This window comes from Elephantulus edwardii, unplaced genomic scaffold, assembly GCF_000299155.1.
Source record: "Elephantulus edwardii isolate Elephantulus edwardi_28Jun2011 unplaced genomic scaffold, EleEdw1.0 scaffold00040, whole genome shotgun sequence".
Classification (NCBI taxonomy): Eukaryota; Metazoa; Chordata; class Mammalia; order Macroscelidea; family Macroscelididae; genus Elephantulus; species Elephantulus edwardii.
In genome coordinates, this window is record NW_006399790.1 from 2,146,176 (window position 1) to 2,161,525 (window position 15,350).

Genomic DNA, 15,350 nt, shown 5'->3' on the forward strand with positions numbered 1-15,350 from the left:
AGGAAAGGGAGAGTGTGTATGTATGTCTTCAGAGATGGAGAAAACCCAGACAGATATTTCACACACACACACCTCTGCCTGCTGAAATGTTAATAAGATTTTTAAGCTACCAACTAAAGTATTTTAGCAAGTCATTTAGACACTTGTGACATGGGCTCACTCTTTTGATGAAGTCAGAGGGTGAGGACTCCATGTTTGAATAACAAACTGGAGTTGAGGTTGGAGTCAGGGACAGATTTGCTTGAGCTGGTTGGGAGGTAGATCTCCCAAAGAAACTAAGCCCTCTGCTGATATAATGAAGCACCCAGCTTCCTCCAAATCCTAATTATTACTCTGCTAAAAATATTCAGTAATGAGCATGAGCAGAGAACCTTTTTTATCATGCTTTTCAGAATTGCGGCGTTTGGTTATAGAGCTATTTTAAGCAGCAGCAAAGCACATGTTAATGAAGGAAACTTTCAACAGTAGTAGGCAATATTAGAATGATGATGAGTAATGTGGACCTTACAGTCTATTTAATTTAAGCTCCAGATTTTCATCCAGCTTTGCTAAAGGGGAGGTTGACTTGCTGCTCTTACAAACAGAAAGGAGTGCTATAAAATATATGTCCTCGATAGACCATGATTCAAGAATAAAAGCCAAACGTGAATACCCTGGCTGTTTCTGAGCATCCTTCTCCCACAGTGAATACTCTGGCCTTCTCTACCTGGACCCCAAATGAATCTCCACATGGACTCTCTTCTGGGGAGGAATCAGCAGAGCAGATTGAAGGACCACAAAGGAGAGTCCTTGCCTATTAAAGCTCCCTTGTCTATTATCGTTGATGTTGTTAGTAGCCACTGAGATGAGTATGACTGATAGCAACCCTATGAACAACAGATCTGAACCCTGTCAAGCCCACTGCTGCAGTCCCTGTGTCTATTATTAGTCATATCTTTGTATTTGTATCTAGAGTGTATATCTTAGATATACAGATATGACTAATAATATGTAGAGATATATTGACAGTATCATGATGGAGAAAAGATTGAGATTATTAACAATGCCCTATTGCTCAGATCCACAATCGACACTTTTGTCATCAGCAGTCAGGAAATAAAAAGATGAGTTGCTTTAGGAAAATCTGCTGTCAAGGATCTCGCCATAGTGTTAAAGAGCAATGATGTCACTCTAGAGACTAAGGTACACCTGCCTCAGTCCATGGTGTTCTCAATTCTTTGCTATGCATATGGGATCTGGACAATGACTGAGGATGCTCTCCTGTGCTGTCCCTCCACCCTCCCAAGCATGACATCCTTCTCCAAAGACTTGTCTCTCCTTGCAACTTGTCCCAAGTATGTCAGACAAAGCTTCAGAATCCTTGTCTCCGAGGAGCAGCCTGGTTTAACCCTCTCCAGGACAAACCTGTTTGTTCTCCTAGCAGTCCATGGTATATTCAATACTCTTCTCCAACACCCCAGCTCAAAAGCATCAATTCTCCGTCTATCTTCCCTAGTCATTGTCCAGCTCTCTGACACATAGCAAGTGACTGCAAAGACCATGGCCTGTATAAGACACACCTTATTCTCCAGATTGACACCATTGCTCTTCAGTACTTTGGAGAGGTCCCTAACAGCAGATTTTCCCATCACAATATGTCTTTATAGATGACCAATAATAGACAAAGAGCTCTGATAGCTTAGCTGTAAAGAATTGCACTGCCAATACAAAGGTGCACGGTTTGAATCCACCAGCTGTTCTGCAGGCAATCTTCTCTCATTTGATTTACAACCTCTGAAAACCCACTGGAGAGGCAGCTAGAAATCAATCCTTACAGCAATGAATTTTCAGTTATTACTATCCTAAACCACCCTATACCATAAACCGTCTCAATGTAGCTAGTGCTTCGGTTACTTTCTTTGCTGCCCATTCCTCTCTCAACAGTGAACCACAAGTCTTCCAAGGATGGTATGAAGTTTTTTCTTTTAGGACTTCTTAATAAAGACTGGAACTTGAGACTTCCAGAACTCCTGTCCAATGCTTGTGACCAATGATTAAGGCCTTTCTAAGTGGCTGAGAGAGCCCCAGTCACCAGCTTTGCTGGACAACATGGAGCCTCCTTGGGTGGTCAGAAGACATGTATAGCAACAAAAGCATCATCAGGGAGACTAAGTAAATTACAGGCAATCATTTTCTGAAATTTAAACTCAAGTTATCTTCATTTCTGGGGTTTCTGGCTTCTCTGAGGTCTGTCTCACTGACACTGAGACCTCTATCACCTTGGGGGGTGGGTGCAAATGTGCTGCAGAATCCAAAAGAGCATGCTCAGCTTTGGACTTCTGAAATAGGTTCTTTTCAAAGTTTGCTTAAAAATATAGTAGTTATGAAAAGCTAGGGAAACAGAAGGTTTTTCTAACTATCAGAGAAACTTCATTAAGAACTAGAAGCTACTCAGACTCAGGACACAGAATGCTCTTCTGTAAGTTCTAGAGTGGGGAGGTCACGGAATTAACACAAAGGCAGTTTCCAGCCCTCCAGGAAAAAGGAAAGGCCCTCTTGGGAAGATGAGAAGGCCCTCCAGGGAAGAAAACAAGAGCCACCAAGAGAAGGAACATATTGAAACATCAGGAGGAAAGCTGCAGAACTAAGAGAGTGTGAGTGGGGCCTGTCACCTGCCCCACTCAAGCCCAAAACTCCAGGGAAGGGGCAGAGGCAGGGGACAGATCCTTTTAGAAAACCCACAGCAGAGGGCCTTGCACTTTGGTACTCAACAGGAGTTCTCAGGGGAACTAGTGTTGCAGAGGCTCCATGCCATCATGAGTTAGCCTCAGTAGAGTATTTCTGATGGCAGGCAGCAAACAGGACCTGGCTTGGCTCCCTCCCTTCCCCTTGTGTGTGTTACACTTGCTTTCCAGTAGATCATGGAGGACATCTTAAAACTTTCTGACAACCCTCTAAGGGAATACAGGAGTGAGGTGAGATTTTAAATCAACATGACTGATAGATGGGTCACCACAGCACAAGGAAAGGAATCATGTAACAGAGACTGAGGCTGGGCAGGACAAAGTGGGAATAGGCTGAGAAGAGATAGAAGTAGCTGATATCAGAAAGCTACAATCGGGGAAGGAAGGAGATGTGCCTGAGTAGATCTTGATATGGCCCAGTGATGTGAAGGTGATGCGAGAGTGGTTTGGGAACTGCAAAAGTCCATGAGTAGCAGCGAAAGGTGAGGGTGGAGATTATGAGAAATCCCAGGGTTCCACTGGCTCCCAGCAATGTGGGGTGGTGACTCTGATGGCAGATGTCAAAGGGAGAATAATGTGTATGTTAAGACTTCTTGATTGAAAATTCTAAGGAAAGAATATAGTATCTCAAACTAGAGTATCTGTTCCATGCCACATGGTTTAATGAACAGGGGAAGTCATATATGTTGTTGTTGACTGCCTTTAAGTGAGTCAAGCACAACTCATAGTGACCCTATGAACAAAAGGTCTGAAGCCTTTCTATAACTATGGACATTTATCAAAGTTCATTGAGTTTCTGCAGGTATGTTGTTTAGGAAGTGGATGCCACTCCTGCTTGCAAGAAGGTATATATATATATATATATATATATATATATGGATGTAATTAATAGTGGTTATAGAGGAGATGTATGGTAGATGGTTAAGAAGCAGAAAATAAACTAAGCCATTTAAAATGTAGTTTTACACCTATCAATTCCAGTATCCCATCCCCAAACCCCGACTTGTTCAGTGAGAAAAGTGCTAACTTTCTGAAACTCAAGAACCACATCTGACTTCGAGAACATCACTTCTGAGTTTCAGGAAGGAAATCTTGCACTCGAGTCTTCAAATGCATACCCATTCTATTCTTGCATCTACATAGGATACCTGAGGACATCAGCATCACATGATCAGGTGATACTAGACCTATGATGAGAATGACTTTGGAGACAGGGAGTCCAGATCATTAATTAGGCAGTCATTTGTTGTCTTCTTTAATTTTTTTAAATTTTTTTATGATTTTGTGTGTGTACCGTCAAATTCGATCTGACAGGTAAAGGAGGAGATTGCCCCTCCTTTTCCAGCAGAGCATCTGGTGGATTTGAACCGCACACCTCTGAGATTGCAGTACAGCTTCTTGCCACTAGGCCACCAGAGCTTCCCTCATTTGTCATCTTCTAAAAGGAACTTTCTTAAGAGTATAAAATCATAGTGTTGCTGAGACTCAATCAATTGTGAATGTGGAATGATTGCCCTTTAGGCAAAAGTGTCCTGTGACTTTGCTCTGATGAACTGAGTGTTAACCTGAAGCTGACTATTTTGGTGCTCTAATTAGTTCCTATGTAAATAAACCTAGCATATACCAATAGCAAGTTCTTGTAGCCTAGTGGGTAAGGAGTTTGGCTGCTAACCCAAAGGCATGCCATTTTAATCCACCAGCAGCTCCGTAGGAAAAAGATAGGCAATCTCTCATGTGATTAATGGCCTCTAAAAACCTGCTGGAGGATCAGTTATGAGTCTGTTCTCTCTCAATGGCACATTAATAACAATATATGAATCCCCTACAGTTCGAAGATACAGGTCTCTTATTAAACCTGATCACTGCAAGGCATTGGACAGGTGATCACAGAAGATCGCCTTACCTGCTTCCTTTATATGCTTGTAAACATCATCAGAGCCAGCTGAAGAATATGGAATGTCATCATGGGCCACAAAGTCAATCTGTTTAGAGAGAGAGAGAAGAATGACATCAGTAGTGGATTTAAACAAGGCAAATGGACTTAATGGTAATTGGTTTCCTGCCCCAAAATGTCTTGAAACAAAACATTCACGTGCTAAATGTATACTGTTTGTGTGAATCCTTCCCATGCGAAAACAAGAGCTAGGAGAATAAATATTTGCTGGTAATAGTGACATTTGGGGCTGTCCTGTGCATGGTAAGATGCTAAGCAGCACCCCTAGCCTTTACCCACTAGATGCCAGTAGCACCCTCTACTTGTGATGACCAACAATGTATCTAGATAATGACAAATGTCCTCTGGGGGGCAATGTCACATCCAGTTAAAAACCACTGGATTAAACTCTATCATATGTATAAAAGTGCTTAATAGCTAGTATGAAATAAGCACTTAATAAACATTAATTATTATTATCATTCTATTTTTATTCCTCAAACATAATTCCCCCCTGCTTTCCAATGTGTAATAATAAAGATGATGATAATAACGGCAGTTCCTCCTCAGGGTAGCCATAAGGTTAGATGTGATCATGTAATAGCCAAGCACTTAACACTGCACTGGACACATGGTAAATATTTAATAAATGGCAGGCACCATAGCGTTATTGGCATTTCCCATCATGCCTAGCACAAGTTGCGTATACAATAGCTGCTTAGTAAAAATGTGTTGGTGATTGCTGGACGCAAATGATATTGTAGTTTTTCCTCTTTCTTTTCATTCTTGCTGGGAAATTGTCTCCTCTGCTATTACCCATGCACATTTATCAGTGTTCTCTATTCTCTTCTGCATCGTGAATTTAAAAATAGAAAAGAAAACTCTTAGAACAGCTTAATCTTATTTTTTTTTTGGTACTGCTTATAAAAGGAAAGAATAGCTCCTAATGCGAAGCTGGTAGGGAGATACAAAGCACATAATTTGATGCAGATCAAAAGAATTTCTCATGTTTTCAACTAATAAAAATCTTATGTCAGTATGAACGGTTTCTCTGGGCCACAAAAATTGAAGACACAGAGTTCTTTCCTTGAAGCATGACCCCTAACCTTTGGCTAAGATGTGTATTCATTTGCTCCATGAAAAATTAGTGTAGTGATTCTGTAAGCATCAATGATGATGATGATGCGAATGACAGCGGCTAGCATTTTTTAAGCTCTTACTATGGATTTTCTTTTATTAGAGCCTTGATAAAGCCTCGTGATGAAAGAGCTATGATAAACCAAAATTTATAGATAAGTGAGCATAGAGAGGCTAAAATATCTTCCTCAAAGTTCCACATTCAGGGAGAGAGAGAAGCAGCATTTAGGGAGTTCTGGTGGAATGGTTGTTGTAAGGTGCTGTCACATTTCAAAGTGACTTTATGAACAACAGAGCTGAGCCCTGCCATCTTGTGCCATCCTCACCATCTCAAATATATTCAAGTCTACTGTTTTAGTCACTGTGCCAGTCTATCTTGTTGAGGGTCTTCCCCTCTTTCTCTGACACTCCACAGTCCATCGCAAGTTGAGCTGCTAACCCAAAGGTCTGGTAGTTTGAGTCCACCAATAGTTCTACAAGGGAAAGATGGGAAATCTCCTAATGTGAGATTTACAGTCTCAGGAAACAAGGGAGGCTCAGCAATGATTCACATCTAACTTGACAACAATGAGTTTGAGAAGCAACATACAGGTCTGAGTGGTGTACCTCCAGAACCCACACTGGAGGAACTGAAAGGACTATAGGCCCCCATCAAGGCAAACTAGAGGAACTGCAATCATGTGACACCAACATGACAGTTCCTGAGGCTGCCTCTCGTAGATGTCTGAAGAATCTCTTTGGACCATCTGTAAAGTACTATACTCCCTAACCTGCTACTTAGAGAATGTAAATGAAGGAAAAGTACCTTGTGTTTTTCCAAGAACTCAGGTGTGAGTGTCCATGGAGCATCTCTGATGACTTCATCCACATAGCGACAGTGTCTCAGAGCTTCGTATCTTTCCGATTCATTCATCACAGTGAAACCTTTGAATTTGTGAGTGAGGTCATCACTGCAAACTGAAAGCAGCAAATGTGTTAAATGCAATTCCTGACCCTGCCCTTCTCACAACCACAAGCTTGCAGATCTAGCTTTCTTCAGCAAGACAAAAGGAGCGTAGCCTCACTGGGTGCTCAGCATAACTGAACTCAATTTTCCCCCCCAATTTAATAGGGACAATGGATCAAGAGAGTGAAGCAAGCTGCAATCCCCCAGCCATTCAGAATTTCATTTCAGTGCTAATTACCATTGCAGTTTTTACGAAAAGTGTTCTCCACACTACCTAATGTGATTTTCTTATCTTTATTTGCCTAGGTCACCCTTTAGTAAAAATAATTGGAAATAAATTAACTACTGTTATTTAAAATAAAAAATCACAACAACCAACAAACTTAAAGCAAACCTGAGAAAGGTTTAGACATGAAAGACTCAATCTAATATGGTAACTGGGGTGGGGGGGAGTAGGAAATGAATGGATAGACAATGAACACTTTATAGGTGAAGAGGAGGACGATGTGAAATGAATGGACAATCAGGCATTGTGTGTACTATAATTAACAATATGGAACAGGATATGCATGGCTGAGTGACAAAAAAACCTAAATAAAGGTTTGCACACAGATAGAAATAACTGTGGAGGACTGACAGAGACAGGAGGGAAGGGAGGGGGTGGGGAGATAACAACGGACGCTGAGGCTGAAGGGAAAGGGAAGACACAGCAAGGATTTGATGAGACTGCTGTAAGAAATGGCATTGATCAATTGTAAGTAATGTTCTACAATAAAATGTTGCAGAATGGTTGAATAAATACAAATTTAAAAAAGAAACAACTGAATGAACGGACTAAGTAGGGAGAAAGAAGAACTAAGAGGACTGAATGATATAAAGTTTCAGTGATCAGCTCCAATTCCTTCACTAGATCACAGTACCTATTGACCAAGAATAATTCATGTGTGTATGTGCACATAGATAGTATGTATATACACATACCACTCGCACACTTCTGTTACCTGGATTAAGATCCAATCACTATGTATCAGACTATACAACCAAGGAGAGAAAGTCAAAATACCAGATTGCATCTAGCAGAGCGGAATCTTGCTACATCTCTTGTCCTTTCCAGATCTGAGGTTTCTGTAACAGTCACAATCAGCTTTAGAAAAGAACCTGGTGGTGCAGTGGCTGAGCACTTAGCTGCTAACCAAGCCGTCTTCAGTTCAAGCCCACTAGCTGCTCTGTGACAGGAAGAAGTGGCAGTCTGCTTACGTCAAGCTTTTACATTCTGGGAAACCTCATGGAGCTGCTGCAGCAAGGCAGAACTGACATGAAAGCAGCAAGTACTGGCCTTGAAAGGAGTTCAGGTACAGTGGTTAGGCACTTGATTGCTAACCAAGAGCTGGTGGTTCAAATGCACTCCAAACTCACCTCTCCTCTACTAGAGAAAAATGTAGCAGTTTGCTTCCATCAAGATGTATGGCCGCGAAAATTCTCTGGGACTATTCTATTCTATACTGGAGGGTTGCTATGACTCAGAATCAACATGATGCCAATAGGTTTGGGTTTTTATTAGCCTTACAAAGGATTTTATTTTTAGGATGGAGATATACAGAAATATATAGTAGTTATTACCCTATCCCAAATTATATATATAACTTTATATTATATATAACTATATATTTAACTATATATATAAATATGAATACATAAATTATATATATTTATTTGTTGTTGACAAAGGCATTTTTTCTAAGATTTCCCATGTTTGGAAGAAAGATCACTATGCTAACAATCTCGCTTACCAATACCATTGAGGACCCGGCGCTCACCACTGCCGACTGGGCCTCACTCAGGTTCTCTTTAAGCTATTACATATGATTATTTCTATTGATTGCATGAGTTGTTCAGTGGAATTGCACACTGTAATGAGTGAAAAAAGGCATTTGGTATATACAATAAGTGTGCAGATTTTTAACAGTCTCAAGTGTGGTTTAAAATGTATTTTCCTTAAATCAAATGATGCGAGAGCAATGGAATAAAATTGAGAACCCAGACATTTATCTATCTGTGGTCAACTGATATTTGACAAGGAAACAAAACCTATCAAGTGGGGAAATGACAACTTCCTCAACAAATGATGCTGGCAAAATTGGCTACCCGTAGAAAGCTGACACAGGATGCACATCTCTCAAAAATCAACTTAATGTAGATCAGAGACCTAGGGGTAAAGCCCAAAACCATGAAGATTGTAAGAGACAAAGTAGGACCAACTTAGAAGGCTTAGCTCATGGTATAAAAAGGCTGACTAATACAGCCAGAAATACACAACTAGGAGAGGATAAAATTGATGAATGTTCCATTGATCACAAAACAGAGTGAAAGGAAAACCTCACTGGAAAAAACCATTTGGTAAAACCATCTTGGACAAGGGCCTCATAACAAAAGTTTACAGAACCTTAAAGGGCCTCTACAAGAAAAAGTCTGATTGCACAATTACAAGATGGGCAAAAGACATGGACAAAATTTTCACAGAGAAAGATATTCAGATGGTCAACAGACACATGAAGAAATGCTCAAAATCACTGGCTACACAATGAGCTACCATCTCACTCTAGTTGCAGTGGCAAAGTTTAACAGGACAGCAAGTACCAATTAGAGGAGACGTGGTGAGATAGGAAGTCTTATACAATCTGGAAGGCAGTTTGGCGCTTCCTCAAAAAGTCTATCATAGAAATTCTGTATGGCCAAGCTATTCCACTGTTTGGAATATACCCTGGGAAAATTAGAGAGACAAATGGAGATTTGCACACCAATGTTCATAGCTACATTATTCACCATCACAAGAACATGAAAACAGCCCAAATGCCTAACCACAATTGAATGGATTAAGACATTATGGTACGGGGAGATCTGGTGGCCTAGTGACAAGAAGCTGCACTGCAATCCCAAAAGCGTGTGGTTCAAATCCACCAGTTGCTCTGCTGGAGAAGGAGGGACAATCTCCTCCTTTACCAGTCAGATCCAATTTGACAATACACACAGACACACACAAAATAATGGTACATTCACATGATGGAAAACTACACAGCATGCAAAAGCAATGGTATTAAAAAGTACTACATAAATTGAGAGAGACTGGTGAGCATTATGTTAAGTGAAATTACTCAGTCCTTTAAGGACAAATACTTTGTAAGACCGTTATTATAGAAATAGAGACGAGCCATTTGGCCCTCAGGGTGAGCTCCTTAGCCATCAGGTGGTGCCATCGAAATCCTGTGTAGAAAAAAATTGCCTAGGGTATACAGAGAATTTTATCTAGGCTATTTTCCTCCACCCTCTCCCCCAGTACACCTGTAAGTAATACCCCAAAGCCTTTCTATTTGTAACTCACAAGTTTGTTCTCTCTAGGTTTGCTCCCTTTCCTATAGGTAACCTTAACACTGAGTTTTACTTCAGACCTGACCCTAAACCCAGTTCCAGAGGCAAAAAGGAAATATACCTGCCAGTTAAGAAAGCAAAGGAGGATGGAGCCTCAGGGTTCAGTCAGCCATCCCCAATGGACCCACCTGGGAAAACACTTTGCAGTCCAGAGGGGAGTAAATGTCAAGAAAATATCTTCTAACAGAGCAAGAAGACAAGCAGCTTTAACCCAAGACCACCAGTAAGGTGATAAAGTGTGCTCCCTTTCTCCCTTCATATCAACACCTCTGTTCAGCATGAAGAAGCCAGAGAGTCTGAGCCCAATTCCCAAATGAGAAAGTCACAAGTAAATAAGACAGTTTGTTTAATCACTATTGGACTATGCTTACCACTGCCCTGTATCATCTGGGCCCCACTGGATTCTTTTCATTTCCTTTACCTACTGCCCCCACCAACCAAATTGTGCAGTCCTACAACTGCATCCTTGCAATTTCATCCCTGCCCATCCTCACCCTTCTGCTCCCGACCCTCACCTCCTTGTATCCCCAACATGTTTTTCCCAATAAAATTTTTTTTAAAAAAAATAGAGATATAAGTAGTAAAACAGGTATAAGGATACAAGAGGGGGAGGGTAGGAGCAGAGTGAGGATGGGCTGGGCTGGGGGATAATCATAAGGTCACACAATTTAATTGGTGGAGGGAGAGGAGAGTAAAGGAAATGGGAAAGATCCAGTGTGAAAAAATAATGCATCTGACTTTTGTAAGCAAATCAGTATAAAGTAAATTTCTTTCTTTAAAACACAAAGCTAACAAAGTTGAAATTAGTAAGAACCAGTAGTTTGTCTATTTAAAGTAAATAGATGACCACACTCATAAAGGTCAAACTGGGGCATAAATGAAGTTACCAAAAAGTGTCTATTCTGGTTGTGCTCCAGGGTACATTGGTCAGCAAATAAAATTTTAATGTTCATGGAAAAAATAAAAAAAACCCACCAAACTACAACACAAAAAACTACATCTCAAAAAAACAAAACAAAACAAAAAAATCTCTATTTAAAAAAAAACAAACACAAAACCAAAACAAACAAACCACACAAATCCAAATGATGCCCCATACTCTTTGTTGTTTTGTATTTGGGGTGTGTGTGTGTGTTTTGTTTTTTTTTTAACAAAGTGAAGACATGTAAAAACCAACCCTGTTAGTAGCAAGCCTATTGGCACTATTTTCCCAACAGTATATGCTCACTTCATGTCTCGGTGTGACCTTTTGGTAATTCTCACAATACTTTAACATTTCATAATGCTAATGCACACAGAGACCATAGTCTGGCATAAGTATAACTCCTATATGTGTTGGGAAACCAAAACAGTGGTAGGATTTGCTTTAGTATGATATTGGCTTCCTTGTGGGTGATCTGGAAGCAAACTAGAAATCTCTCTAATGCATTAATTGCAGCCCATGCCAGAGACACCTGTCTTCTATGATTAAGTCACACAGACACGCTAAAGCCAGGACAAGGTACAACCTGAGTAATCCCCAGGACAGGCAAAGTAATCTCACATTCTCTAATGATAACGACTACAGAACAAATAAATTAAAATCTAGAATTGTGTCTGAAACAAGGTCCAATAAATGGCTATGGCTATGCATCATTTAAAATTTACATAACAACTTTGAGGCAGAGGTTATCTACTTTTGCCAATTTGCCTGAAAGGTGCCTGGATAAATAAGAAGTAGGGAAATAGGGACTACTCCCCCAGACTCTAGAAAAAAGTAAAATGTATAAACCTTGCAAACTTTTTTCTTAACATTTCAGTGCATTTTCTGTAAAAGTGTACAGTTTAGGTTCCCATCCAAAAATTTCTATACAAATTGTTTAGTGACAATGTTGATTTTCTTCTGAGTGTGTGGCCATACTTACTATTTCTCTTCTGGTTGTTCTGTCATCATGAATCAAGTGTGTCTACCCCCTTATCTTCTCATCTCTGCTTTAAAGTAATAGTTGACCATTTGCATTCAAGTGGATGATTTTTTATTAAGTTGCACAGTACTCACAGGTGATGTTCTTGATTATTTGAGCCAATCTGTTATTTAGGTAAAAGGCAACCTCAGGAGCTAATTTTGGTTCAAGATTTTAAAAGTACCTGAATGCAATAGTCTTGGGGAGTCCTCCTTGCTTGACTGGACCAGTAATCCTGATTTTTCCCCCCGAGGAATTGAGGTTCTGTTCTACATTTTCTCCCTTTCCATCCACCTATTATAGCTGGGTCATCAACCCCTGGTCTCAAGGCAGAGGTGGCCATGGTGCAATTATCCATTTAGTCCTGTGGACTAGTTTCTTGAATCTTGGTTTCTACCTTTATATTTTGCTCTAGATGAATTTAGATCAAAAGCTGTATAACCTCACACATTTTTATCTGGTTCTCCCGAACCTGTAACGCTATAGATTTTGTCATTTCTCTAAATGACAATATAATCCTTTCAATCACTCAGGTCAAAGCCTTGGAGTCAACTCTTCTCTGTCTTCTCTCACTCCTCATCCAATCCATCAGCAAAACTGGTCCATCTGCCTTCACAGCGCACCCAAAAAACATGAACTCTCAGCACCTCCAAAGCTTCCATTTTAGTCCATCCCCATCTCCTTCATGAATTACTGCAGTGGCATCCTATTTGGTTTCCTGATCACTTTGCCCATCCACCAGCAATCTATTCTCATTGACCAGAACTGTCCTATGAAAAACTATCAGATCATGTTATTCTGGGGCTCAGAATCATTCTCAACTTGCTCCAAGTGAAAGTCAAAGTCTACTGGGGCCCCACATCAGGAGCCTACAAGGCCCTATGAGATTCACCTACCACTCCTTGCCTCTCTGACCAGATCTCTTATTGTGGCAGGGCTTTTGTACTTCCTAGTTCCCAGAGCTGTAACAGGTGTACTCCAAATACTCCAAGGCCTCAGTCCTTCCCTCCCTCTCCAGAGGATTCTCCCCTGAGCATCTTATTAAACTGCAATGCCGAAACCCAGAGCGGCCAGAAGGAACCCAGCGCGGCCGCTGGAACCGAGATGGGCATGAGAGTTGGAATTTGAACCACACGCAGGACAGCCACTCCCAGCCAAAAGACACTAGCCAAGCCACCGTGGAACCCACCCACCAGGAGCAAGTAGGGAGCAAACACTCTGGAGGAGCAATTGACTGCCCCCAGCTTCCACAAGACCCCGGAAGAGCAACCACCTGCCAGCCACCTCGTTACCCTAGAGGCGTGACCATCGCTGGCCACTGTGTGACCCAGGGGAGCAACTGCCTCCAGCTACTGTGTGACCCCAGAGGAGTGACTGCCTGCCACTGTGTGGGCCCGCCACCACGTGACCCCACCACGTGACCTGCCGTCACATAAATCCCTGGCAGTGCCCAGACTCTACCTCCTGCCTCCTGGTGGCAGTACCCGAGCCGGTGCTTCCCCCCTCCACACCCCAGACTTACTCTCCTCCCATCCCCATGGTGGCTCCACAACCACGCACATCTGCCCCTGCCACAGCCCTGTGACCCAGTGGCACCCAAAGGCCACTAGAGAGTCCTTCACGCCACACAGAGACCAACCAATGCAATGAGTTGTGGACAGTAGCATTTCAAGTCAGAACTTTTGTTTAAGCAATTTCTTTTGGAGCTACAGAAACACAAAGCTAGGCTACAGATCCACCCATCACCCGAAACCACCAACCAACCTGCTGTGGGACTAATCTGGCAGGAGGAAGTCCGGTAGGATCCTGACTGGGTTTTCTGGGGCACTGTTGATTACCTGGGAGAGCACCCAAGGGCATGCCCACCAGTGGGGGAATTTGGCCGACCTCTCTTGGGCCACGCCAACTGCCCAGGAATGAGCCAGCCAGTGGTAATCTGTCTGAACTTTTGTGGACTCTGCAAACCAGCCAGAGGCGAGTGGGTCATTGGGAATTTGACTTTGACTTTTTGGGTCCCATTGGACCCAGGACCTTAACTGGGCAGGAGCTGCTGCATGAGGGCACCTGTGTAAATGCCACTGGGCAGGGACCACTGAGTGAAAACAACTGGATGGGAGATGGAGAGTGGGAATTTGAGTAGGGACCCCAATCGTGAGCACACCCAGACACCTGGGTCTGAGTGAGGTCCCCCAAGTGTTTGACCTGCCCTTGCGATCACCCCAACCCTGTGCCTGCCTCACCCCATATGGCTCCACACCAGAGCCTACATGTCTGGGCAATCAACTTCCCTTTGATTGGGAGCACCTTGGCCTGTCTTACCAACAAGAGGTTGCTCTCACAGGCTCTGAAATGACATTTCCTTGGAGTCAGAAGTTCAGAGAAACACATAAGTGGGGTAGCTTCCCAACTGATCTCTAAAGCATTGTCTTCTGATCAAGAAAATATGTCTTGAGGAAAGCAAGCTGTCCCACACAATACACAAGAGCAAAGCAAGATGTCACCCCCAAGGTTGACACAGTACCAATAGATTTCCTGAAACCAGAAAGTCTGATGGAAATTTCTGACACAATTAAAAAGAAGAATGAATATATTCAATGGATAAAAGAAAAACTTGAAGAATTATAGGATCTACAAGCAGAAACCAGAAGGAGCTAAAAAACAAAACAAAAACAATGCAGAGAAAACAAATGAGGCATTAGTGCACTGAAAAAAAACAAGAAATCACTATCCAAAATATTAGGTCCAATGTTTCAGAGGCTATTAACATGATGGAGGGACAAATGAGCAGAATTGAAGAGATGGAACACAGAACCAGTGAAATTTAAGAAAGAAGGAAGAAGTAAAGTTGTGGAAGAATTACTTGAAAACTTCTCAGGCATAATGAAGAATGAGAGAATATATTTTCAAAAAGCTCAGCGAACACCATATAGACTAGACCCCAAAAGAAAAACATCAAGGTGTATCATAGTTAAATTTTCCAGAACCAAAGATAAGAGAATCCTGAAAGCAACAAGGGAGAAACGAAGAGTAACCTACAAGGGAGAACAGAGAAGATTAAGTGCTAACTACTCAGCACAAACCATGCAAGCAAGAAGAGAGTGGAAGGACATATATCCAACACTCAAAGAACACAACTGTCAACCAAGAATACTTGTACCCAGCAAAATTATCCATCAAATATGAAGGAGAGATCAAGACATTCCCAGAAAAGCAGAACCTAAGAGAGTTTATAAAAACAAGAC

General features: G+C 41.7%; 1 protein-coding gene across 1 annotated transcript in view; it reads right to left on the minus strand.

Annotated features, from left to right (window-relative positions):
* Positions 1 to 15,350, minus strand: part of PCYT1B (phosphate cytidylyltransferase 1, choline, beta) — a 133,907-nt gene that overhangs the window by 41,800 nt on the left and 76,757 nt on the right. Inside the window, exons 4-5 of the mRNA XM_006885040.1 lie at positions 6,599 to 6,750; positions 4,627 to 4,705 (exon numbers count right to left, since the gene is read on the minus strand). Of these exons, the coding sequence (XP_006885102.1) occupies positions 4,627 to 4,705; positions 6,599 to 6,750 (231 nt within the window). The remainder of the gene's footprint in view (positions 1 to 4,626; positions 4,706 to 6,598; positions 6,751 to 15,350) is intronic.